At 45.5% G+C, this 23,903-nt stretch overlaps 8 protein-coding genes across 8 annotated transcripts; 5 read left to right on the top strand and 3 right to left on the bottom strand.

Moving 5' to 3' along the window:
• Nucleotides 1–4,022: 4,022 nt before the first annotated feature.
• Nucleotides 4,023–4,658, top strand: F4813DRAFT_385703 (uncharacterized protein; the record flags this gene model as incomplete). The annotated part of the gene is made up of 2 exons (XM_049246292.1): nucleotides 4,023–4,263; nucleotides 4,321–4,658. The coding sequence occupies 2 exons, from the start codon at nucleotides 4,023–4,025 to the stop codon at nucleotides 4,656–4,658; spliced, it is 579 nt and encodes a 192-aa protein (XP_049103133.1).
• A 2,300-nt stretch (nucleotides 4,659–6,958) lies between these two features.
• Nucleotides 6,959–8,237, top strand: F4813DRAFT_385701 (uncharacterized protein; the record flags this gene model as incomplete). The annotated part of the gene is made up of 4 exons (XM_049246291.1): nucleotides 6,959–7,115; nucleotides 7,183–7,402; nucleotides 7,898–8,120; nucleotides 8,178–8,237. 4 exons carry the CDS (start codon nucleotides 6,959–6,961, stop codon nucleotides 8,235–8,237), a joined length of 660 nt encoding a protein of 219 aa, XP_049103132.1.
• A 2,354-nt stretch (nucleotides 8,238–10,591) lies between these two features.
• On the top strand, nucleotides 10,592–11,360 carry F4813DRAFT_399245 (uncharacterized protein; the record flags this gene model as incomplete). The annotated part of the gene is made up of 2 exons (XM_049248154.1): nucleotides 10,592–10,679; nucleotides 10,741–11,360. The coding sequence occupies 2 exons, from the start codon at nucleotides 10,592–10,594 to the stop codon at nucleotides 11,358–11,360; spliced, it is 708 nt and encodes a 235-aa protein (XP_049103131.1).
• Nucleotides 11,361–12,375: 1,015 nt separating this feature from the next.
• F4813DRAFT_219680 (Ebp2-domain-containing protein) lies at nucleotides 12,376–13,958 on the top strand. The gene is made up of 2 exons (XM_049239778.1): nucleotides 12,376–13,382; nucleotides 13,452–13,958. Exons 1-2 carry the CDS (start codon nucleotides 12,443–12,445, stop codon nucleotides 13,781–13,783), a joined length of 1,272 nt encoding a protein of 423 aa, XP_049103130.1. The 5' UTR covers nucleotides 12,376–12,442; the 3' UTR covers nucleotides 13,784–13,958.
• Nucleotides 13,959–13,993: 35 nt separating this feature from the next.
• Nucleotides 13,994–16,894, bottom strand: F4813DRAFT_219683 (AdoMet-dependent rRNA methyltransferase spb-1). The gene is made up of 3 exons (XM_049239779.1): nucleotides 16,575–16,894; nucleotides 14,743–16,519; nucleotides 13,994–14,686 (listed from the first exon to the last, which is right to left on the bottom strand). The coding sequence occupies exons 1-3, from the start codon at nucleotides 16,740–16,742 to the stop codon at nucleotides 14,133–14,135; spliced, it is 2,499 nt and encodes an 832-aa protein (XP_049103129.1). The 5' UTR covers nucleotides 16,743–16,894; the 3' UTR covers nucleotides 13,994–14,132.
• A 406-nt stretch (nucleotides 16,895–17,300) lies between these two features.
• On the top strand, nucleotides 17,301–20,341 carry F4813DRAFT_346631 (WD40 repeat-like protein). Its single transcript, XM_049241868.1, has one exon. It carries the CDS (start codon nucleotides 17,585–17,587, stop codon nucleotides 19,775–19,777), a length of 2,193 nt encoding a protein of 730 aa, XP_049103128.1. The 5' UTR covers nucleotides 17,301–17,584; the 3' UTR covers nucleotides 19,778–20,341.
• Nucleotides 20,342–21,654: 1,313 nt separating this feature from the next.
• On the bottom strand, nucleotides 21,655–22,180 carry F4813DRAFT_219649 (uncharacterized protein). The gene has a single exon (XM_049239777.1). It carries the CDS (start codon nucleotides 22,032–22,034, stop codon nucleotides 21,687–21,689), a length of 348 nt encoding a protein of 115 aa, XP_049103127.1. The 5' UTR covers nucleotides 22,035–22,180; the 3' UTR covers nucleotides 21,655–21,686.
• Nucleotides 22,181–22,463: 283 nt separating this feature from the next.
• On the bottom strand, nucleotides 22,464–23,174 carry F4813DRAFT_346629 (uncharacterized protein). Its single transcript, XM_049241867.1, has one exon. The coding sequence runs from the start codon at nucleotides 23,167–23,169 to the stop codon at nucleotides 22,945–22,947; it is 225 nt and encodes a 74-aa protein (XP_049103126.1). The 5' UTR covers nucleotides 23,170–23,174; the 3' UTR covers nucleotides 22,464–22,944.
• Between the last annotated feature and the right edge of the window lie 729 nt (nucleotides 23,175–23,903).

The following is a 23,903-nucleotide window of genomic DNA, read 5'->3' as shown; positions in this document are numbered from 1 at the left end:
CTGTCAAACATAAGATAAACATCCATTTGGGGTTTCGAGTACCTAGCAACCATAGTCACTAGCTAAATGAGCTTCAGGTGGTATTAGCTTGAGCAGGTGGCCTATTCTTTTCCGTGAGAACAATCGCCGAAGAATTGATACCTCGAAGGTATGCACACACACACACACACACACCCATAAACTGTACGTGCACCTTCCAACATATACAAACACGTCTCTCTGTTTAACTCCTCGAGTCAACTCGTTTTTCCTGTGCACAACCTCTGCCTACATAACACGCGACTCTCCTTCACGCCTACTAAAATTTCCTTCTAGACAACCTAACCACCCAATTCTATCACAACTACAGCCTTTCAATTCAAAAGGGTTTGCCATCAATCTTCAAACCCGAAATCCTGCATTATCCTAAAGCTACACTATACCATAACGCGTAAATATTTCGTGGACCGTGGAGTTGTAAGTATCCCTTCAAAGGCCCTTATACATGTTTTTCTCGCATCATGCTTTCACAACACGCAGCTTTTCTATCCAGGCAACAATTTCTAATACTCTACCTCCAGTCTTCCCAAAATCACATCCTCCAGATCTTCTTTCTGTTTCGATATAACCCCTCCCAGTTATTTGGAGGACTACCGAACAGAGAAAATGGCGTCGTATAATCAGCTCAAAGAGCCTACCGGCGAGGACTATACTCTTAACTTCGATGTAGGAACACTGGACATCCCGTTGGACAATGAGCTGTTCATGCCCGTTGAGATGCATGACCAGGTTATCGATTTCTTTCATCCGACCCCCAATGAAATCGACACTGCCTACCCAGAGCACATGCTTAACAAATACATCGCCTCGGAGACTTGCAAGGGCCTGGAGAAACTTTCACAAATCAATCACTCTAATCGTGCTTCCCCTGTTCACAATACCGACCATACCCGGGTTGGCAACACATCGGATTACGAGCGGTATCATGCTAAATTCTTCGGTATGAACTCTGAACCTGATTCCGAGGACCCTATGCCGGGACCTGTGCAGGAACCTGAGAAGGAACCTGAGAAGGAAAATCGGTACCCGGAGGCTTACATGGACCCACGCCTTCTCACGTACAATCCCGCCTTTTGGGTCTACACCGAGCAGGGAAATAATGGACCTAATTTGTCATCGATGCCACAATCAAGCACTTCGGGACTCCTTCAGGACATCCAGGCCATGGGTGAGTTACTAATTCATTACATTATTATGTCAATCAGATAAGCTAATAACCATGCAGAGCCTTTGTTGGCCCAACAGTCTTGGGTTTCCTATGTAGCACCAGCGCCCTGCACGGAGCCGGCATCCTACACAGAACCAACGTCCAATATAGGTCTGACATCTTTTACGGAGCCGATATCCAATACACAATCAGTATCCTATACAAACCCGGTCTTTCATCCTAAACCGGTATCTTATCCGGCGCCTGTGTCTCATCCGGAATCCGTAGATTGTGTGGGTCCAACCTCTTATCCGGAGCCGATCTCTTATCAGGGATCCGCATCCCCACCGGAGCCAATGCCCTATACGGAATCGGTATTTCAGCCTCAACCCCGGCCCCAGCCACCCGAAGACGATAGCTCACAACCCTTCTGCTTGCGCCCCGACCCCATCGCAACACCTACTACTCCCCCTCCTAGCACTGGTGTCCAGAAGCGCAAGTACGAAAGTTACTACTTCGAAAAGGTTCTTGCAACGCAGTACGGACAAACAGTGGAGGAGTTTATTTCTCAGTATCAAGGTTGCTCCAAGACCCCCAGCACCGAGCCGGTGGTAAACAGTCCTGCCTGCAACCAGCCCCAAATGAGCCTATACCCTGAAGAGCAAGAGCGACCAATCAAGAAGGCCAAGGTTGACAGTCCGCAGGGAATAAATGCTGAGGATCTTTGAGAGAGACGTGCTGTGAACAGTGTGAAGAGGGTCATATGCACTAGGAGAATGGCAATAGGGGGAGGATTTCGATTTCTTTACGTTTGGCTTGCGGCATGCCTACCTAGGTACCTAGGTATGCATTTGATCTTAAAATAAGATCACGAGGAGGAATAAGGAGATGGCTGACGGACGCCAAATCATCACATGGTTTCCAGGGATGTTGCATAAAGCAACAATGACTTTGCATTATTGATTTATTTTCCCTTTTACTGCTTTTCTTTCCTATGATTTATAAAGCTCTCTTCCATCTGTGGGGTTATTTGGCAAACGGTGCTGAATGAAATGATCACCCTGGCAAGAGGATTACTCGTATTTAATGCTCAACTTGCGAAGCTTTTCGTTCCTTATAATACTTCGTCTATTATTATACTTGCAGGCAGTGGCCACTATTCCTTGGCGTACTATTCTGCACATATGGCAGATGCGATGGCTTTTTCTATATGCTCATAGTTGACAGCAATAGATTTCTTTAACCGCACATTGTAATCTTCATGTCCCATCTCTAAGCTTAGCCTTGGATCTTCATGTCCCATCTCTAAGCTTAGCCTTGGATCTTTACAAGTTTGGTAACCGTGAGAATTGTCCAAAAGGGGATACAACTAGATATCATATTTAAATATTTCAATGACTTGTTTTGGTTCTTAACAGGCTTTTCTAAAGCTATATCCCATCTGATACCGCAGCTATATCCTGATATTTGTTTGCGACCTTGTCTTTTGGTTATTCCAGCGATATGGAAGATCGTGATTGACATTCCAATTATGAACATGCTCAACTTCACACAAGCCATTGGCGTTTTAATGTTGCTTTATGTGGCCTTTAAAAATCAATCATGAATTAAAGGAACCAAGATCAATATACGTAAGATTGCTAGATGCAAATAGCCCAACAAGATATCCTTTTGACAGTTTGGAGTATGAGATAATTAGGAACATGGAGAATATAATAATCAAACTACTATCTATCAAAACTAATATCAACAAGATCACTTTGAAAAGCAAGCATGATATTTATATATCAAGCACTTCTAGTTTGCAGATGGAATATGTTTTCCTGCTTCCATGTCTCCAAACCTCGCTCCGTACAAGGTATATATTGATCTCTTTCGTAGTTTAGTTGTAAATTAATTCTTCTTCCATTTCAGATGAACTTCGTTACATCTTTATAATACACAACATTCACAGTGACTAGCCGCTTATTATGGCCAATATATAGAGTATAATTTCTATCAGCGCTTTCGGAATAGCCATACTGCTGGATATATGTTAGATCGTAGGTTTAGGGGTAATGGCCTTGGGGGGATTCACCTTCACCTGTACCGGGATATAGTGCATGTGTCACGGACCTAACTCTACTAAGCGAGCTCACTGTATTACCTACTTCCCTATGAACTGAGCATCCAGCTACCTTATAGGGTGATCTGCCCAGTATACATACCATGACTCGGACTTACAACCTGGATCATATACTGTTATATACATCCAGATTTTTGCCCTCTTATATGACTGATCGTACATAGTACGTGATAGTTATAGACTTTCTTAGCTATCAGTTGCTGACATCACCAAAATGTCCGTCCACATCTTAGCTAACGCTTTAATAATATCCACTCAGGGTGACTCAGGGTCATTACTACACAGTAACGTACCTTTGGGCAGACAGTCCTGGCAGGCCCACTGGTCGCAAACAAAATGGACATTATCATCATCACTATGTGAGGTCCTGACGCACCTTAATCGTACCTATGTACATATATGTTCGTACCTACAGCTGTACCAGTGACTCCTAGGATGGTTATCACTATTATCCATGTGCATTGACCCCCCCACCCAAATGGTATATAAGCACTTGATGCTTATCACCTCTTCAGCTTTTTTATTATTTCCTACTTACACTCTGCAGTATAAATGAGCACTCCACTAAGCAACCCTCTCTTCTGCTACTGTCATTAGCACTGATCTTCATAATTATTTAACATTACTCTTTGCTATCAAAGCGACCAACCATCTACACCTAGAGGTTTATCACTGTTGTCATCCGAGAGAACGCTAGCACTCTTCCGAACAATGGCGAACAAAAGCTCAACAGGTTACATGATGGGATCGCGCGAGAACCCTATCTCCCTTGACGATGATCCGGTCATGAATACCTCGTACCAACGTCAAGATGGGCAGAGCCGCGTTGGCACAGACCCCAAGACATCAGCTACCAATTCTCAACAGGGCTGGGGCAAGGGCAAATCAGCAGCTTCTACCAGCAATCCCCAGAAGAAACAGTCTACTTATGTTTTCGGAACTCGCCATGAACGTAAGTCCTCTATGTTAGAATACTATCTAAACGAATTGAAAATTGACAGTCTATCAGCTTGGAAAAATGGCCCATCTGACGAGGATTTCTTCGCCCCTGAAGCTCGGCCGCGAGGTGACGGTGATTACGGCGCATACATTCTGCGCCAGCAACTGCGCAGAGGTTCCGAAGCCGAGGAGGAAAAGCACCCCTTGGACCTCTCAGAAGATGAGGAGTGGCTGGTAGGCATCGAAAGTGACACAGACGAAGAAGTAAAACCCAAGAAACGGGGGAAAAAACAGAAGGGGCCGGTCCAGAAGCGGTGGAAGCCTGCTCGGGAGCCCAAGGTTAGCAGCTCAAAGGCGATGGACCATCTCATGGCCAGAGTAACGGATAAGAGCCGACGGGATGATTGAGCTAGTAAAAGGGATCTTGGGAATATCTCGGGGCATCATATAGGTGTGAGCATTAGGGGTGGGTCTACACATTATTAGTAGAGCTTTAAACAATACCCGATAAAAGAGTCGTGGTCCAATATAAAATGCTCATGCCATGAAGATATCATAATGGCTTAAGTACCCGAAGTAATATTAAGACTGGTAAGGGGGCTCTTCCCACACCACCTTACATATGGAGAAATTGATTATTTCTTAGAAGGACAAAGTGTGCTATCTAGAATTATATTTCCTAGCTGTTCCTTTTAATAAATACTTACCAGGTATCAAAGACTTTGAAGTTGTATGCCACCTGAGATACATGAGATTTCAGACTTTAAAATTATTCTACGCTACAACACCATCAGCTGATGCCTAGCACAAAGCGAATAAATCTGTGTTCACTGAAATGTACCGTGCTGTTTAGATAAAATCCTGCTTACTAGTACTAGTATGTACTTTGCACACCTACCATGCAGCTGAGCTTCTAACCTAATGTTCAAATTGGGAGGTTTTAATTAACGGGCAGTTACCTAATTCCTAACGAAACTTCCCTGTAGGCCTTTCTAGTCTACAAGGAAGGTAGGAAAGCCGGAAATGTTTATGTTATTGAGCGTACTTTCCTCAGACAATTGCCGTGACTACCTCATCGCGACTACCTTGATGTAGCTACCTTGCCGTAACTGCCTTAAGTATCTGTTTCGACGGTACAAAATATGTGCGTCACTAGGACAATATTTCGAATCGCATTGGCTCGTGCACTGCCGAAGGGCGTTCCTGCCTCTGAATTTGTGTTAAACTTTTACCGTACTCCGGTATAAATATCTAGCCCTCCTAATCTTTTCACACTTCCGTCTTCCTAATTTCTTTTTTATTTCTTCATCACATAACCAACATTAACCTAAGACATTAATATGTCCTTTACTAAATAACTTCTAACATTACAACCAATAAAGAAACTTACACCAATTAACTTCCAAAAGCTATTAATTTTAATAGTATATTATAACAAGGTAATTATATACCTAAAACATCCTTCCGTATATATTAACCTCATTAACATTCTCCTAGCTCAATTTGCTTGCACCTCTTGCGATTATGTCGCAATGACACGACCTAACCTTTCTGATCACATTCGACGTATGCACATCGGTGTGGATTGCCTCTTTCAGGGGTGCAACGTTCGCGTGACTTCGGAGGCCCTACTCCGGAAGCACATCTCGACAATACATGGCAATATCGCATTAATGGCAGTAGAAGATAAGATATACGGCACCCTGGAGACAGTGATACAGTTTGAGGGTAAAATAGCACCGTTTTACAACATGAAGATAGGTGAAGCCACGCCCGGCAAGTTCAGAAGGGCTGGAGAGAACAGTAAGTACTAAACCTAATGGAAGCAATGCATCAGGACCTAATTTACATTGGCAGAAGATGACAACGGCTGGGTACCGATTCTAATGCAGCCAAGACATCAATGCTGTAGCCCACACCTCCGCCTTTAAAATCACCATTACTCTATTCAATCAACAAATACTACCTAACTTATCATTATTGCAACAACTTTTGCAATCCATTATTATTCTTAATCATTTCCTAGCATGGATCAAGGTATGTATCTTAACCTAGAAAAGTTGCTATACTAGTGCTATATATAGGTTGCCGGCTAACAATTTGCTTGCTTTCAGGAGACTACTACATAACAGCGGTTACGGCTCTACGTGGACGGGCCAGGTATTCCAACAGTTACGTCTTACGGCGCAAGCAAGCCTGAAAGTTTATATTGTATTCCGAGAGCTGCCTGATGTCTTCCTTGTTCGGAACATCATATGACCGGGTAGACATTGAGCGCTATGGTTGTGAATTGGCCAAGGGAGGAGTAGACATAGAATCTTGTAGTTGGGTTAGAGTTCCTTGAGGAAAAACGAAGATGTTTCCACGCTGTTTAATTCCGCCTCGTGATATAAATTGATAATAAGCACTGAATTAATTAGTGGGCACGTTGCATATTAGTTACATACTTGTACTACAACAAGGCACAATTGATAGAATTAGATGAGCCTGGTTTAGGTACACCCTGTTACTACGCCCCCTTTTGAACAGACATTTTCTAGAAAGTAGGAGGGAAAGCTCCCATATAAGATTTCTTGTTTCGATATTCTATCCTAGTGACGATAGTTGATTGGGCTCTGTATTCTTAGCGTCTAAGAAATTCTCAATGCGGTCCGTTTTGCACAGTTGAGCATGAAACTGATGGGAATTCTTTAAAGCATCGACTCAAGATGCTTCTATCCTTGCTTGTTGCCGTCACGGTGTTGGTCCTCTCCTTCTCCTACAGCAGGCTAAGATTCATTCGGTTTCGCCAATATGCGCATTTCCCTCAGCATCCAACCTCGCCAGTACTCGGCCATCTCAAAGTACTTGGAGACTTTGTCAAACGTAATAGGCCCAATGCCCATGAAGACCTAGCTATGGTAGCCATGAATCAAGCTCTGGGTCGACCTAGACGCTCAGCACTATGACCAAGCCAAGAAAGGAGAACTAGTTGACTTGTTCGAAACTTTGCTTGATGCTTATCGTGGAGATCGTTTTAACTTACCATGGTGGTTCAACTTTCGCAAAGCCAGGAGACGAACCGCGTTATCGAACCGTATCGCTAGCCTGTTGAAAGACATCGTACGCCGCAAGCATGCTGAGCTCCATTGGGAAGAGAGGATATTATTAATGTTCGCAGCGTTCTTTCTCTCGGACTGAAAGATATTACGACTCTAACACCCAGCATCCAACTCCGGACATCCCCCTTTGCAAAACATGATACTGAACTGGTGCTGGTGTATCAGGTGACCTTGACCCTGATCATGTGATCATATTCTTAGTATAAGTACCATTTATGGTCGCACACACCTATTTTACATAGTATCATCCACTTTTAATACAAGTCATTCCTTTTCATCATCATCATCATCTAAAAGTCCTTGATATCAGGTCTAATAGGGCTTGATCCAAGGCCAAGACGTCTAAGTCTTGTTCAATACTACTAGTATCCTATTATCATGGGCATTCTATGAGCTCTCTCGGACTCCTCACGCATTAAATGCTGTTCATACCAAGCTAAACAGCCTCTTGGTCTACAACTGCCAAAGCATCATTCACAGAGATCCTAGGGCTTTTAGAGACATAGCAGACAATTTGGTACCCGAACGCTGGCTGACCGACAATAGCTCGGACGCAATCCCGGCTGGAGCGTGGCGCCCGTTTGAGCATGGGCTGCAGAATTGCATTGGGCTAGAGCTGGCCAGTATCGAAGCGCGCATCATCATCGCGCTAGCGGTCCGCCGATGTGACTTTATCAAAGTGGGAATCGGTGAGGTCATTCTGGATGAGAGCGGCCAGCCGAGCTTGGACGATACGACGGGCCAATACAAGGTGACAGAAGTATACCCGGTAAGTTATTGTGGTACACGGCCATCATTACGTATTTGGCTAACAGAGGGGATATAGATACGACAGGTGACGGCGAAACCAGTCGATGCAATGATGATGAGCGTGAAGTTGGCGTAGTATAGCTCTCTAGCTAAGGTGGCACGACGTAGTTTTAGATACTGAGGTACACCCGTTTCCATTTGAATGAGGTTTTTGAGCGCCAATGTCAAAGGTTTTTGGTCCTAGAAACCGCTATAAGGAACAATCCTACTCCCTTGGGCTGTCATGATTCCCATACAATAGTTTTGTGGCCGTGTATCGTGATAGGGCGATTAAATATCATTTGCTAACTGGAATAACTGATTTGTTCCTGCAATGAGCCTTTCTATTGTGATTGCCACAATAACATATAAAAAGAATTAGCTTGAAGCCATAAGAAAGAGTTAAGTCATATTTCAATACTACCTAGGTAGCTAATTATGCCTACTTTAAAATCCTCCCTTTACAAACAGACAGCTAGTTAGATAGTAAACATGGTAGTCACACCTTAAACAAACTGCATACCCTTTGCGAAATTAATACTTGTGAAATAAATATCTGCCTAGGGTATATATTAAGCAAATTTCACTTATACAAACTTGGAAGAAAGAATCTATACCTCTAAGCCCATGGTTACTAGAGTGTTGACTACATCTCAAATAATATAACAACATATAATAGTTATTTTTTTGACACATGGAAGTTAATAATATGATAAGTTTTAGTACCTAAGGTACTATTTCAACACTTCCACTCGTGTTTACTACATTTATAACTACCTACCTATATAAGTTAAACTTTACTTAAACCTAGCAGGATGTGAAGTTTTACAAGGTATAGAAACCTCAGTAAGATTTATCCAGCTGTTATGTTTACTACTACCTAATGCATAAACAATCCTTCACCAGCAAACTGGCATAGGCTTGAGACAAATACACCACTGGTTTAGTAATATTAATATTAAGCCAAGAGGTATAATTTGCAGGTTTAGAAAGGTATAAGTCCAAATCATTTTTGAGGATAAGTACTACCGAAAGCTCCCTTCTAGTTATAACTTCGTTTTCATCTTAAACTCAGACATCACCGAAAATTATAAAAGCCTCGGTCTAAGATTCATTCTATAGACTATCTCCTGAACAGCCTCTTGTAAAAGTTGAACCAAAGAAACTAAATTCACCCCGATATATTAGAAATATCATTATAAACTCTTAAATAGCACAAGGTCAATAGTATTAAAGCCGACTCTATACAGAGTGACCATTTCTCAGCAAAATCACCTATAGACTGCTGTGTATTTTCGCACGTATATTACCACGTATTGAACCTACCGATATCATGAAAATCAGAAATAATAATACTCTTGCGAGGGTCAAGCACGGAATAACAACATTGGCCATTGCTAAATCTCGGCAACTTGTACTCTTTCATCACAGATATATCCCTACTAAGCGAGCTGGCTTACTGAGTTACTTAAGTGTTACTTAATCACCTCAGCATCTATAAGGTGATAGATATCTTACTTTACGTACCTAAGTACTGTAGCTCATACTTACAGCTGCTTAGATATTACCACCTTCGTATGACTAATAGTATCTAATATGTATTATCATTCCATCATTCTTGTCTACTGAACAAGTCATCTTACTCATAGGTAATCAGCCAAATGATTCCTTGGAATCCGGTACGTATCTGAAATAATATGGAGAAGTAGGTACCTAGGTACGTATAAATGTTGTTTATAATCGTGAGTTGTTCAAGTCGGGTAGCTACTACTATTGATTGTCTAGAATCACTGACGATAGTACCATAGGTACGGACCTTCATTGCAGTCGCGTAGCAACTTATATTTGCAAGACCATGACATACTATAATAGTACCTAGGTACATACCCCTTTACTAAACTCATTGTTGCCTTCTGACAATCATTTGATACGGTCGTTACCACGTCCTCGCGACCTTCCTGACCCACCACGTTTAATAGCATTATAAGTCTCCTGATTCATCATGTTTGCCCCCTCGATATGCGATTCCATCGTCAAGTCGGCAGCTGGTATGGTCAATGCACATGCCATGAGCTGGATAACTCGTAGCAAACTTCTCGCTTGCCATAGTAATAGGTAGTATACATGTCATAATATCCACCAGCCTAGGTGTTAGGTTCGTACGTACCTATGTAGGTACGTAAGGTACAACATACTAATAGGTGGTATGTGCAGACCATTAGAAACATATATAAACCTGGGATCCCCCCCAGCCTGTATCTCAATTCCAATCTTTCTCTCTCGTCATAGAATAAGTACAACCTACTTCTTCTTCACTCTTCTTCACCAGTGCCTCAACCACACAACTACCACACTACTCCATCATCACAAAGCCACACCTACCTTGTGCAATAACCCTTTCTACTCTACTACTCTTACTACTTCCCAAAGGATCAACGAGCATTCACCATCATGCCTCGCGATCTCAAGAAGGGCTCATCGGTAAAACCGATTGCACTAGATGACGATGACGTCTTTGCCCCTTCACAGGGCAGCCGAAGTATGTACATTTAACTGTTTCCCACGATTCATATTGTCGGTTTTCTAACGTTATTCTACAGAGAGTGCAGGAAAGTCACGAAAGTACTCCAAGAAGTCCGCACGGGACTATGACTCAGATGAGTCTGATTCTGACTCTGAGTTCTACAAACCTACCCAACAAGAGCTTAGAGATAATGGCGTACTCAAGTACAAACCTCGCGCCATGGATCACCTTATGGTGAAAGTAGCGGGAGTCAACATCGATGACGAATCCGACTCAGACTCCGGCAAGGTCAAGAAAGCCAAGAAGGCTAAGAAGGCCAAGGGAGAAGAGACCAACAAACAGGCTCTAGAGAGACTCGAGCGTCAGGAAGCAAAGGCATATCGGGAAGCTATGAAACATTTTGCTCAGCCTGTGGACTCTGATTCAGACTCGTACAAGACCAAGAAGGCCAAAGGTGACAGAAAGGCCACGAAGGGAGATGCCAACAACATGGCCCTGCGGAAGCTCGAGCGTGAGGAAGCCAAGGCACACCGGGAAGCTATGAAACAGTTTGCCCAGGCTTCAGACTCCGAACTCGAGAAGCCTTCGAAGAAGAAGAAGGGCAGCAAGCACCATTCTCGGGCTGCAGATTCGGAGTCCGAACTTGAGAAGCCCGCTAAGAAGAAGGGAAAGTCCATGTGGTCAAAGTGGATGTAATGAAGGGCCTCGAGACCTAAGGTCTTCGTGCGATACAGGGACATCTCAACAGGTAAGCCATTCATCATATAAGATTACTTAATGATACAAATACTAACTCTACAGGTGAACCTTGGGATTAGTTGGCTCAACCCAACTATCGGCAGGAATCGGTGGTCAATGGTATTACAATGCCTTGCTTCCTTTGCGGTGGATCGAGGGCATGGAGGTTGTGCGGGGACAGGAATCGGGATAAGTCAGACATCACTGCTGTGTTCTTGACTGTGGCACTCTGACACTATATTTCTCTCCTTGTTGGTTGAGTCTATTTCGTGTTACTTTACACATCAGACAAACCTCACATATAAATCAACTCCCTCTCATTATACAATCCTATTCCATAAACACCGTGAGATCTAATGTAAAGTGATATGTATTAATATAGGTTATATTACATAACTATTATGCATAAGGTATCTGTTAAGAGCTTTCCCTTTAGACACCTTCTTGATTAAACCAATTTTATCAGTGTGGATTCGCCGGTTGTGGGTGATAGTCCCTCAATTTGACGCAACGGCTGTTATATAGGATATATCCCCCAGCTTGTTACTTAACATATATTGTAGTTAGTAATTATATCTTTACAACTCGTCTCGCTTCGATGATATAAGGATCTATCCTCGTTAAGTTGCATAAGCCCCTATCTTACGTAATCGTATTAGGTACAATCATTGCAGGTTTTTTGGAAGACATTTAACGTACATGAATAAATCTAATTTAATAAAAGTTCCAGATATTAGAGTATCATCGAGTATGTTTAGCTTTTAAATTTATAATTGCGTGTTAAGTGGTTGACTTTTGAGTTGAGCCTTAAGGTTGAAATAAAGCGAATCAGCCCCATTTTTAAATTACGGGCCGGCCTAGGTACAATTCCCCACACCGCTTAAATCAGCCACGGTTGAGGTCAGCCACAGCTTTCTAGCTTATCGGCAGAAAAAAAAAAAAGTTCTGAAGATTAAAGTTATCAGTCGGAAAAGTTCACGTCGAATCGCAATCAGCAATCAGCCAACCAAATACAACAATTTCCAATTGAAACCACAACTATGGGTAAAAGCAAGCTGAAAGTTGCCCTCGCGGCAGAGAAGGGAGTTGACTTCAAAAAATTGAAGGAGAAGAAGAAACATAAGGAAAGAGTTAAGAAGAGACAGGAAAGAGAACCTAAGAATGGTGGGGCTGCCGATGAAGACGATAGCGACTGGGAAGGTGTCAATGAAGACGAGGACGAGATTGAAGGTGGCGCGGGGCTCATAGACGACGAAGCCGAAGAAGACAGTGATGACGAGGACGAAAACATCGACCTTGCCGCCTTAGATGAAAGCGATAGCTCCGACTCGTCGGTAGATCTAGAAGAAAAGATAGAGCGTCCGCGAAAATCCGTATTAAAAGCGAAGAACGCCAAGGCAAATGGAAAGAAGAATGTCGACGAAGATGAAGATGAGGATGAGGAGGAAGACGACGAGGACATACCAATGTCCGATCTAGAAGATCTACCCGACGACGAGAAAGAAGACTTAGTCCCACACTCACGCCTCACCATCAACAACACCACCGCACTACTCGCCTCTCTAAGCCGCATATCCATACCCACCGACAAATCAGTCCCCTTCGCAACACACCAGAGCATAGTCAGCGCTGAGGCCACCGCCGGCAGCATCGAGGACATCCAAGATGACCTAAAACGCGAGCTCGCCTTCTACGCGCAAAGCCTCGACGCCGCAAAGCGTGCGCGCGCGCTACTCAAGGCCGAAGGGGTCCCGTTCTCCCGACCAACTGACTACTTCGCCGAGATGGTCAAGGACGACGGGCACATGGAGAAGGTCAAGGCGAAACTAGTCGAGGATGCGAGCGCCAAGAAGGCCTCCGCCGAGGCCCGCAAGCAGCGCGACCTCAAGAAGTTTGGCAAGCAGGTCCAAGTCGCCAAGCTCCAGGAGCGGCAGAAGGAAAAGCGCGAGACGCTTGAGAAGATCAAGACGCTCAAGAGGAGTGAGTGTCCCCATAGATTTTATTACTCTTCACTATGCTATATTTCACTATACTAACAATATCCCCCAGAACGCCAAGAATCCTCCGGCGGCGACCTCGGCACCACTGAGGCAGATCTCTTCGACGTCGGCGTCGACAACGAGATAGGCAAGCACAATTCCCAGCGTGCCTTCTCGCGGGGCAAGGACGGCGAGCGCGCCGGTCCCAAGCGCCAGAAGAAGAACGAAAAGTACGGCTTCGGCGGCAAGAAGCGCCACGCCAAGTCCGGCGACGCCGCCAGCTCTGGCGACCTGAGCTCCTTCAACGCCCGCAAGATGAAGGCTGGCGGGTCGAGGGGTGGGAAGTTCGTTAAGCCGCGTCTGGGCAAGAATCGGAGGAACGCGGGCGCTGGGAAGCGGTAGTGTACCTAATAAATAGGACGAACAAGGGGAAGTTCGTAAAGCAGTCGGATTTCGGACTTGGGATAAAAGCATAATTGTCGTAGAGATACCAAAGTAGCCTCACAAATCAAGGAGCTATGTCCAGGGAAAGAGAATTCGTCTTGATCTGCATTGAAGATGTTGTTGTCGTTTACTTGATTAACTGTATGGATGTGCATCATACACTATTTCAGAGTGTTCTCTCGTGCGTAATGATTAGTCTAAGTGCGCTTATACCATACAAAATCCAGCGTTGAAACCAGTTGTCCGCAGAGCAAGAGTCTTTTCAATATATACGAGTTCTTCTAGACCTTAGATTATATCAACATATCTACTTGCGCTTAGAAATCCTCTTCTGCGCCCTAAGCTCCTTCTTCATCCTAGCATCCACAATCTTATACCTACCCTTAACACCCTTAGGTCGGCCCTTGATACCCCTATTCAGACCCCTAGCGACGACCAGCTTAGCAGGCTGCCTGTTAGGTTTCTTCTTAGCAGCCTTAGATAGAAGCTTGGAGATGCTATCGGCCTTTTCCTTCTCCGTCATGCCCTCCTCGCTAGCTAGCAGATCCGACTTCTTCTTGATCTTCTCGAGGCGCTGCGCCGCCTTGAACTTCTTGCGCGCCTTAGCTTCGCGGACCTTCTTGATGGGTCGCGCGTTCAGTGCGCGCGTCTTCTCTTTGATGGCGGCTGCTGCGGCCTTTGTGATAGGCTTTTGTGGCCTGTCATGTTTGCCTTCGTCGTCTATAAACCAGTCAGGTAGACCGTCGCGATCCCGGAAGGCACGCTTGTTGAAGCCGTCGTCTATTACGTCGTAATTGGTCTTTTGACCCGTGGCGAGTTGATGCGCGAGCGTCATAGCTTCGGCGGTGATGATGTCGATATCTATTATACTTGTTAGAATATAATGTTGCGACGTATAGAGGATATGTCATTCTTACCCATTGTCCCATCAGCTCGGCGTTTGTCTTCATCTTCCCAGCGTTCCTCCAAATCTTGATCTTGTTTGACAACTTCAAATCCACCCTGGTCATCCTCAGAATCGGAGAACACCTCAGCCTTAGCTTTCTTTGACTTTTCCTTTTTGGTCTTCGTCTTCTCCTTTGTTATGGCTACTAGTTTCTGAACTTTGGGGGGCTCGTCCTCGTCTATGTCCATTTCATCATCGATGATACCTGGTATATCTTTGAAGATATCCTGACTGAAGAAATTCGCGGCTCGTTTCGAAAGCCCGTTGGATCCCGCTGGCTGGTTATCTAAATCAGTGAGGAGCGGTTTTGAGGGCTCCGAGTCATCATCGTCAGAATCCTCACTGCTGTCCTCATGTAGCTCGCCATCGTCGCTAGACTGTTGTTCGTCGGCTGACACACCTTCCCACTCCTCATCGTCGTGCTCTTGCCTGGCTTTTTTCGCCCGGTATTTCGCGTCTGACTCTGCTTTCCGTTCCCTGTATTGGTCGTACATGCTATCGAGTTCGCGTTCCAGGCGGTCCTCCTCTTCATCTTCTTCGTCATCCGTTTCACCCGAAGACCCAATACCACTATCTCTGTCTTTTCTAGCCTCTGACTCACTAAGGATAGCCATTTTTCCTTTTGCGATTTTATTGGCAGCTCCGTGTTTGTCGATGGGCTTAAGAGCAAACATAGAGTCGGGACCAGCAGGACCAACTTGTTCCATACCGATATCCATAGGGGCAACCATGTGCAATTGCATCCGTACGATCTCCTTTTGCTTCTTCTCATTCTCTCTTCGTCGTTCACGTTTCTTCTTGGAGCTGTCCTTGTCTTTCAATGCCTGCAATTCTTCCTGAATCTTCAATTCCTCGTCCATAGGTTCGACTTCCGCAACCTCCTCTTCGGGCTCGGCGAGTTTCGAGCTCTTCTTAGTTGGCAACCCGAAAGCCTCGCGGGCTTTTAATCTCCATTTCAATAGAATCTTGAATTCTCTCCGGCCCAAAACCTTCAAGTCTGCGCAGCATATTCTGATTTCTTCCGTAGTATCGGGCATCTTGTCCAATGCGGCAAGCGCCACATCACCGTTGCGTGGTTGCTCGAAAGAGAGCTTATTATAGCTACCAAGTATCGCTATAGGATCAATAGTCTCGATGAACTGGCTTGCGGGAATCTCCTTGAACTGGATATAGTCGCCCTCTTCGTAACCTCCCCTCTTCCGCTTCTTCACCTCAGGCTTGAAGACCTTGGCCTCATTATTGGGGGCCTGCTCTGCTAGTTCGGCGAACACTGCCCGTGGGTCGAGGAACTTCGGGTCGAGATGTTTAGGAGCCTTGAAGCCACGACATACGACGAAGATTTCAGCGGAAACGTTTCTCGAGGACGGGGGTTTTGTCGATTCGACTTTGGTAAATAGTTGGTTGAAGACCCAGAGGAGTTTATTGTACTCTTTCGACCTAAAAACTTTGGTGACGAATGTACCGCCCTCAACGAGAAACTCCGTTGCCAACTTCATAGACTGGAGAACAAGCTCTGCTTGGTTGAAGGAGTCCTGGACCCAGGCGGTACCAACGTTGGGAGCACCATCGTGAAGTACAGTATCGGCTTTCCACGTCTTCAAGTGTTGTCGGATTGTCGCACGGCACTTTTCGGTAGTAATGTCGCTCTGGAAGGTTATGACCTTTGGAATAGGTTTGATTGGGGAGAGATCGACTCCAACAATGAGACTATTCGCAGGCATAGCCTCTGCCGCTACCTGACACCATGACTATATTATACTGTTAATTTATAATCATCTGATCTTGTGTAGGGAGATGACTTACTCCAGGAGCAGCGCAGAGATCCAAGAGGACCTTACTCTTCTCGAGGAAGCCATATTTTTTGTTCAGCTGGATTAACTTGAAAGCAGCTCTGGCCCTGTATCCCTTTTCCTTGGCTAATCTATACCACTTATCGAGACGCCCCTTTCCGTGTTTCTTCTGGATCGCCATGTTGTTTCAAGCGGCCTCGAATTGACCAAATGAACACGGCTTATGATGAATCGACTATGGATGATTGTCGCTGGCGCAATCAGTTCATCAGTTCATCAGTTCATGTGTCCCGCATCAATCTTTGGAAATTTTCGAGGAATTATTTCTTTGATATGCTTATCAGTGGATTAGAATGCCGATAAAGACTCTTGGCAGATTTATCAGTGGCGCATTGATCAGTACATAGGTACCTATGTATAACTATGTATTCGTGTGAAGTTTTAGTCCCATACTGTGCTAGATGCACAAGGCAAAAGGAAATGGCGTTTATTGGCTATCTTAGGGCTGTCGGTTACGGTTTTAGGTAATAGACGGTCCTAGCACCTGCCATAATCGTCTCAATTTTAGGTGTACGGATTAAACACAGTACCAATAGTAAGACCCACGCGTTAAACCCCGGTCTCTAAAAAACGTCATTGCCTTTTTGGGTCGTGTAAGTGGTTTTTCGTGTTCTCGCGTCTTTTCGCGGGCGTGTCTATGGATACGGCACTGTTCAAACTTCTTACCTCCGAACCGGCCAGAATCCTTACCTGCCATCCTATTCCCCACCATTACAATTCACTTTGTTATCCTCTTCAAGTCAATCCAAGCTTGTCTTAGTTTACTTTCTTGTTTATTATATTAAATTGACCCCATCTATATCCTCTTGATACTAGATATCTGGTTCCAAGGGTTTAACCTAAGGGCATTGGTGGCATCTGTCCTTCCTGTGGAGGCAAGTTGTGGACCTAGCAGAAGTAGAAGACTTGGAAGTAGAAGACTTGGAAGCAGAAGCAGAAACAGAAACAGAAGCAGAAGCTATAATGGCCGACGATGCATCAAATTCAAGGCTCCTCTCGCCGCCCAGGGTCATGAATGGTAAGGAGAGAAGAAACCCATCAATTACTCCCAGGAAGTTCCGACGGTTTTTTACTCCTCGCTCTCGAGTACCTACGCGTATCAGCCCGGCAAGAAAAGCTCTAAAGGATCTCGCCGCCCCTGGGTTGAACAATCGGTATCAGACGCCCGCTCCCTCTAGTCCATTGAGACCTTATTCGGAGGAACATATCCGGGATGAGAATGTCGATGCCGTGGATGCACCAATACCCAAAAGACGAAAGTTCAACCATACTCCCGATTCTTCGCCTTGTCGACCCCCTTTAATCTGCCAGTCGAACCATGTTGGATTCGAAGCGTCACCGGATACCAGGCCAGCCCTGCTCAGCCCAATTAGATCTATTCGTTCTAGTCAGGAGAATATCGATTTAGAGGATGATGCTAGCGAGGATGAACTCCCATCATGGCCAATGCCAATAAGACGGCTCGCACCTTTGACGAGTCGCGGCTTTGCCGGTCAACTTGCGCAAAGACAACTAGGGGGGATGCCTCAGGCTGGACGTTGTTTCATGTCGTGTCCAGCCTCGGACTGGAGGATTGATGCTGCCGACTTTTACAGCAAGCCTGATGATGTTCATTCCTGCAATAGTCATGACGGTCAAGGCCGATGCATACCATTTTGCGCCGCCGCCTGTCATAAGAACAGCTTGACGGCAATAGGAGATGAGGAAGGTCGAGTCCGTCTACTAGAATCGTCTGGTGATTCATCTGAACCATTCCGCAAGATTCATCTATGTTTCCAGGCCCACACGAATGCCATTATCGACTTGTCTTTCTCTGATGACGATTACCGTCTGGCTACTGCATCTGGCGATCAAACCGGAAGAGTTATAGATATGATGACACAGACTCCAATTGCGATTCTTCAAAATCATACCGCCTCTCTGAAGCAAGTTCGTTTCCAACCAGGCAAATCCAATGGCAGTGTCCTCGCAACATCTTCCCGTGACGGAAGTGTTCAAATATGGGATCTTCGTTGTGCGGGGAAGCCAGTGCAGGACATCTTAGCACCGGAGGAACGTGAAGTCTCTTTACGATACCGGCGCCCAGCACCCAAGCAAGGCTGTGCTATCAATAGTCTATATCATGCTCATGTACGCACGTCACGTCAAGCTCAGCAAGCGTCAAACCTTGGACCCGGTGATATTCCGTCGCATCGTGAGCTACCAAACCGAGTTGGTGATGTGTCTGTTACAGCACTCCAATTTTTACCCCCGGGACGAGAGCATCTGCTACTTACTGCATGTGAGGCGGATGCTTCTATTAAACTTTGGGATATCCGCGCCATACATTCGTCTCGCCAGAAGGTTCCCTCTCCGTTATCTGTAACCGCCCCACCCTCTTCGCATCAGCATTGGAGACCCTTTGGGATTTCGTCTTTAACACTCAATACTGATGCCTCTCGACTATATGCGGTGTGCAAGGACAATACTGTGTATGCTTATTCAACCGCCCATCTCATGCTGGGACACGCTCCAGAACTCTCTACGCGAAACGGCGAGCCACCCCGTCGACGACACAATGCGGTACCTCATCAAGGCCTAGGACCGTTGTACGGGTTCCGACACCCGTCGTTTCATGCAACTAGCTTTTACGTCAAAGCCGCCGTCAGGCCAGCCCGTGACGGCAAGAGTGAACTTTTAGCTGTGGGAAGCAGCGACTCTTGTGCTATGTTGTTCCCTACACAGGAGCGATATTTCAGAAATGACCTTCTAGGTACGATGGGCTCTTTAAGTCTAGAAGATTCTACGATAGGCGTTTCTCAGAAACAAACGGCATTGAACTTAAGCTTCTCATCTGCGGACTCGAATACAGTGCGCAGGCCGCTTTTCCGGACCAATAGTACTGCCAATCTCTCAGCCAGACTCAACGATGATATACCAATTGTTCGGATGGGAGCGCCACTTGTTCGAGGACACGAAAGTGAAGTCGGCGCGTTGGCTTGGACGAGCGAGGGTAAACTCGTGACGGTGGGTGACGACTATTTGATTCGGTGCTGGAGCGAAGGGAGAGAAGAGGCGGCAGACCTGAGGACAGGTGGCGAAACGGGTGGTCGACGTTGGGGATGCGGTTGGGCGGATGTTGGAGACGACTGGGATCAGCTCGATGACGACGAGTAAATGAATGAAAGGGTAAGGTTACAGCATGGCGTCAGGTTGGAACTAGTATTCAGCATTGAGCATTACAGGCTCTGGATTATACCCCTATGTTTGCTTTAGAGCTTGGCGAACAAGCTCCCTTCTGCGCATGAGTTCAGATTTAATGATGTTTTTCGGTACTAGAGGAGCCAGCCTTTATGATTCGATGTTTGGTGTCTTGTGGCCTTCTGACGAACGCTTTGTCTGCGTTTTAATGTATATTTTCCTGTAGAGTGTATAAGTCAGTCACGAATGTAATATACACTAGGACTGCTCAGATAGTAATCAATGAATTAAAAACAATAACGAAATGCCTTTCCAGAGAACAGGTTGACCTCGAGATAGTCAGATAATCTTCGAGTGTTATGCTACACAGCTATAGAAGAGTAGTTCAAGGCTGATTGCACAAATACAAACCCGGAGCCCAAGTATACCCCCTTTGTAAGCCGGTCCTTCAAGTGTCAACGTATTGCACTAAAAAGCATTCCCCAATCAGCCTACCTATGCCCATATTATAGTTGGACATCAGTCGATGTATGTCTGCTATCAGTTGAGTAAGGCTCCCGTTATTAAACTATAAACAGGCAATGCTTTCCCTTATACGTCGAACTACGATGTATCTCATACAAGTTGAACAAATCAAAAGGCCGGATTAATAAAATTCGGTCAATCATGGGCACTCTACTTGATCCAATCAAGCCCTTGGTTCTGCTGCTTGTAATTACCTCCTGCCTGTAGGGCTGCATGCAGACATACTATAAGCTGCTGCGACATGCAGCTATCGAATCAGAACGACGCTGATTACATGCGTGCAGCTAACGAACTGCCAGGTAGACATACTAAAACAACTTGGCAAGTCCTCCTATATTATATGTATGTATCTAAGGCATGTTTTGCCCTTTGATATGTAGGTAGCTACCTAAGCTTACTTACCCGATCCTCCTCTTCTATGTAGGAAGATCACATCATCATTACCATAGACAGCAAAGTTCCAGAACTGGTTACCAATTGCAGCTGAACGATCCTACTGCAGCACTTGCATGGGAGAAAGGAGGAAGAAGAGAAAACAAAACGCGTTGCTGCGTTATTTCTCACCGCCAGTTTCTACTGCCCGTTTGTTACGCGTGTCGACAGTCGCTATGGAGCTTCCCGCATCTATGTACGTACATAGTCAGGATTGTGACGATGGCCGCAGGTCCCGTAGCCTGGCAAATAGATTGACGGGCGCCGCTGAGTGGACGGATAACTCGATAGGCCGCATATTCGAAGACCCAGCGCGGAGCAAACCAATAGTTACACTATCTTCTTGTTCTCTTAACTACCTAGTTATTCTTACTCGCTTGTCTTATAGCGATTTATGAGGCCATCTGACGATGCTTCTCTTCGTTAGGACTTTCATGCGGATGGACGTAAATCGAGAGGGGCCAGCCCGTCATTATTAATAGCAACTCGTTATTTATTAGCTACAGCCTATGCCGAATAAGAAAATCGGGTGGTTGGGGGGATCGGGATCTGGTTCTCCTTGTTGGCTATTGGTCAATGGCTTTCCCCCGGCCAGGCTCCCCTGTCAGCATCCGCGACACAGCAAACTGTGGTAATGCGACGCGCGCGTATGTATCAGCGCTATCTACGGTTTCGAACCGAACCGAAGAATGTCGTCGTGCTTGGGCGAGAAGAGCACCTAAGACCTAAGATTTCGATAAACTCCCAGCTGGTTGTATCTTGGGAATACACCACATGGATAACCCGAGCGTGTTCCCGTAGCACAGTCGTCGCTAGCCGTGGGCTACGAGACGAAATCGCACAGTTTCTCCGTTGCTTGGCCTGAGACTAAACCACTCTCTGACTTTGCGCCCCACGGGTTATGCCACATGAGTGTGCTTCAAGTGTCTTAGACAGTGCATCGTGGCATTAGCCCGTGGACTAAAAACCCGTAGCTACGGGACGGACACCGGCACAAGAATATCGTCCTGTGAAGTCTGAGTACGAGAACAAGTTGAAAAATAACTCGAATGATGATGTAGAGAGCCGAGGTAGCATGTAACGACGCCTGAGAGCTTGTTAGTACGGGGGTACGAGGTTTCATCCATGCTTTAAAACTCGAATTATAAAGAAAGCACCAAAGACCGTATGTAGGTAGACTCGAAAGTCGAGAAATGAACCCGTCATATATGTATGTATAGGCCATTGTCTCGATGACGAAGCCACTATCTAATAGGCTTGATATCGTAATAATCATCGTCGCCAAGTTTGACTCAAGTGACCAGACTTAAAAGAAAAGTCTGGGATGGGAGGCTACGTAGTTAGAGAGATAAAGACGTTGATAATAAGTCCCCTGAACCCTGTCGTTCCTGGAAAATATCACTCTTTGGGACGTGTTTGCGCGCGTGGCGGCTGGACCCGTCATAAAAGTCCAAAAAAAAGTACCTATTCATGTATGTAATTTCTAGGATCGTCAAGCCGAACTTTTAATTACTCCTTTTCTTTTTTTTCTCTCGCATCAACTCTATCGAAACCATACTTAAGAGACTCGATAGAGCAGGCTGATAAATAGTATCATAAAAGTCTCAAGAGCCTAATTATTATATTGTTATATACTTCCAAGTTGCACAGCGTCCAAGACTCGAAAACTCCGTCTCGGACCCGAATCCTAGGGAAGCTTGTTGGACTCAAAATTAGACCTCCCGTCCGGTCTTTGTTGACCACAGCTCTAAGCATTAGGCTCTCTCTATCTAGGCTCTACCTACTAGGTTAGCAAAGTCCCCCGGCAAAAGTGGACAACTCATCTTGCATCAAAGCTGCTGCACGATAAACGGCCTCTCATTCGCTTGTCACCCACAGCACGTTAGGTCTCTTGTTAGAGATCGGAAACTAAACTGTCTGCACCCGGTAACCAGTACTACACAAGGCTCGTTGGTTATTTGGATATGGCTTCTTGACACTTGACACGATATCTTCTTTTATCTCCTTTTCCTCTCTATCTTCCCCTTGCCTCTTGGCCTCGCGTTTCCCCAGTCCAGCGTCGCATCTAGAGGGCGAGCGCTTATAATACATAACGACCCGACGCGGACGCGTGTATATGCAACCGTACCGTACGGAGAGACGATATCAGAAGCTGGGTCTGTTCCTGCAAAGAACATTAGTTCATCCTACAGTTCTCCTGAATAATTAGTTCTGTTTTTATTTATTATTCCGTTTCCACGCGGACCGTTAGCCAAGACATATATTCCTACGTATGCAGATACATGCGCCGCGTGCCCTCCTATTAAGAAGCAGCAGAGAAACGTTCGAGGCTCGTGCATCATTATCATCATCATCATCGCCCAACCACTTACTACATACATACATACATACCTACGCATACATACGTACATCTTGCTATAAAAAACAGCCTATGAGAACGCCCAACGCTAATGTCGACTTCTGGAGCCGCTTAGAAAAGAAGTTCGCGGGGGCCAAGAGGTTTTTTTTTCGACATTATTCGACATTATAATATACCAGACCAGTCTCGTAGCGGATCGAAACTCCACATCCGTCCCAAAAGCCTGGAAACTCGCCAATCGAGGAGGCCCTCGTTGACCTCACACCGCCACCAACCACCACTCAACTTGGTTCGTTCCTCGGGATCACGAAAAAAGCGGCCAGCCTGCTTTCCCAGGTTTTCTGCCAGCTCTCCCCCCCTCCCCTGTCCGGCGGAGATCTCCTAGGTTAGGTACCTAACCTAACTTACATACGCTACCTACCTACCTATATATGACTTACCCTGGCTAAGCCGTTGTTGTTGTGGTTGTACCATTCGCTGGTACGCACGCTCGCTTGATCAGCGGAAGAGGGTGCGCGCGCTACTGACGTCGAAATGCTTCACGGTCGAATAAGTCATAGAACACCTGCCACCACCACCGTCGCCGCCGCTGCAGCCCTACCTCAGCCTCCGTCCTAAAACTATTTCCTCCTCGGTTTTTTTTTTTTTTTTTAACTTGTCTAAATTTATTTTTTCGTGCCCATTTTGGCCCAATTCTGGACTTGCGACTTGGGTCTGTCCCCTTGTATTACTTTCGCTGTATCATATTGGTCAGTATCCCCCCCTCCAATAGCAGTGCCAGCGCAG

Source organism: Daldinia decipiens (genome assembly GCF_022478715.1).
Source record: "Daldinia decipiens strain CBS 113046 unplaced genomic scaffold F4813scaffold_4, whole genome shotgun sequence".
In the NCBI taxonomy this organism is placed as follows: domain Eukaryota; kingdom Fungi; phylum Ascomycota; class Sordariomycetes; order Xylariales; family Hypoxylaceae; genus Daldinia; species Daldinia decipiens.
The sequence above is the reverse complement of the archived record's forward strand: the minus strand, read 5'-3'. Positions and strand labels throughout refer to the sequence as shown.

What these genes read in the sequence shown, in the direction of transcription:
- F4813DRAFT_219680 (XM_049239778.1), top strand. Translation starts at nt 12,443, where the DNA reads ATGGGTAAAAGCAAGCTGAAAGTTGCCCTCGCGGCAGAGAAGGGAGTT. An exon ending in GATCAAGACGCTCAAGAGGA is followed by an intron (nt 13,383 to 13,451) that starts GTGAGTGTCCCC and finishes AATATCCCCCAG; the next exon opens with AACGCCAAGAATCCTCCGGC.
- F4813DRAFT_219683 (XM_049239779.1), bottom strand. Translation starts at nt 16,742, where the DNA reads ATGGCGATCCAGAAGAAACACGGAAAGGGGCGTCTCGATAAGTGGTAT. An exon ending in ATCTCTGCGCTGCTCCTGGA is followed by an intron (nt 16,520 to 16,574) that starts GTAAGTCATCTC and finishes AGTATAATATAG; the next exon opens with TCATGGTGTCAGGTAGCGGC. An exon ending in CCGAGCTGATGGGACAATGG is followed by an intron (nt 14,687 to 14,742) that starts GTAAGAATGACA and finishes CAAGTATAATAG; the next exon opens with ATATCGACATCATCACCGCC.
- F4813DRAFT_346631 (XM_049241868.1), top strand. Translation starts at nt 17,585, where the DNA reads ATGGCCGACGATGCATCAAATTCAAGGCTCCTCTCGCCGCCCAGGGTC.
- F4813DRAFT_219649 (XM_049239777.1), bottom strand. Translation starts at nt 22,034, where the DNA reads ATGATTATTACGATATCAAGCCTATTAGATAGTGGCTTCGTCATCGAG.
- F4813DRAFT_346629 (XM_049241867.1), bottom strand. Translation starts at nt 23,169, where the DNA reads ATGTACGTATGTATGCGTAGGTATGTATGTATGTATGTAGTAAGTGGT.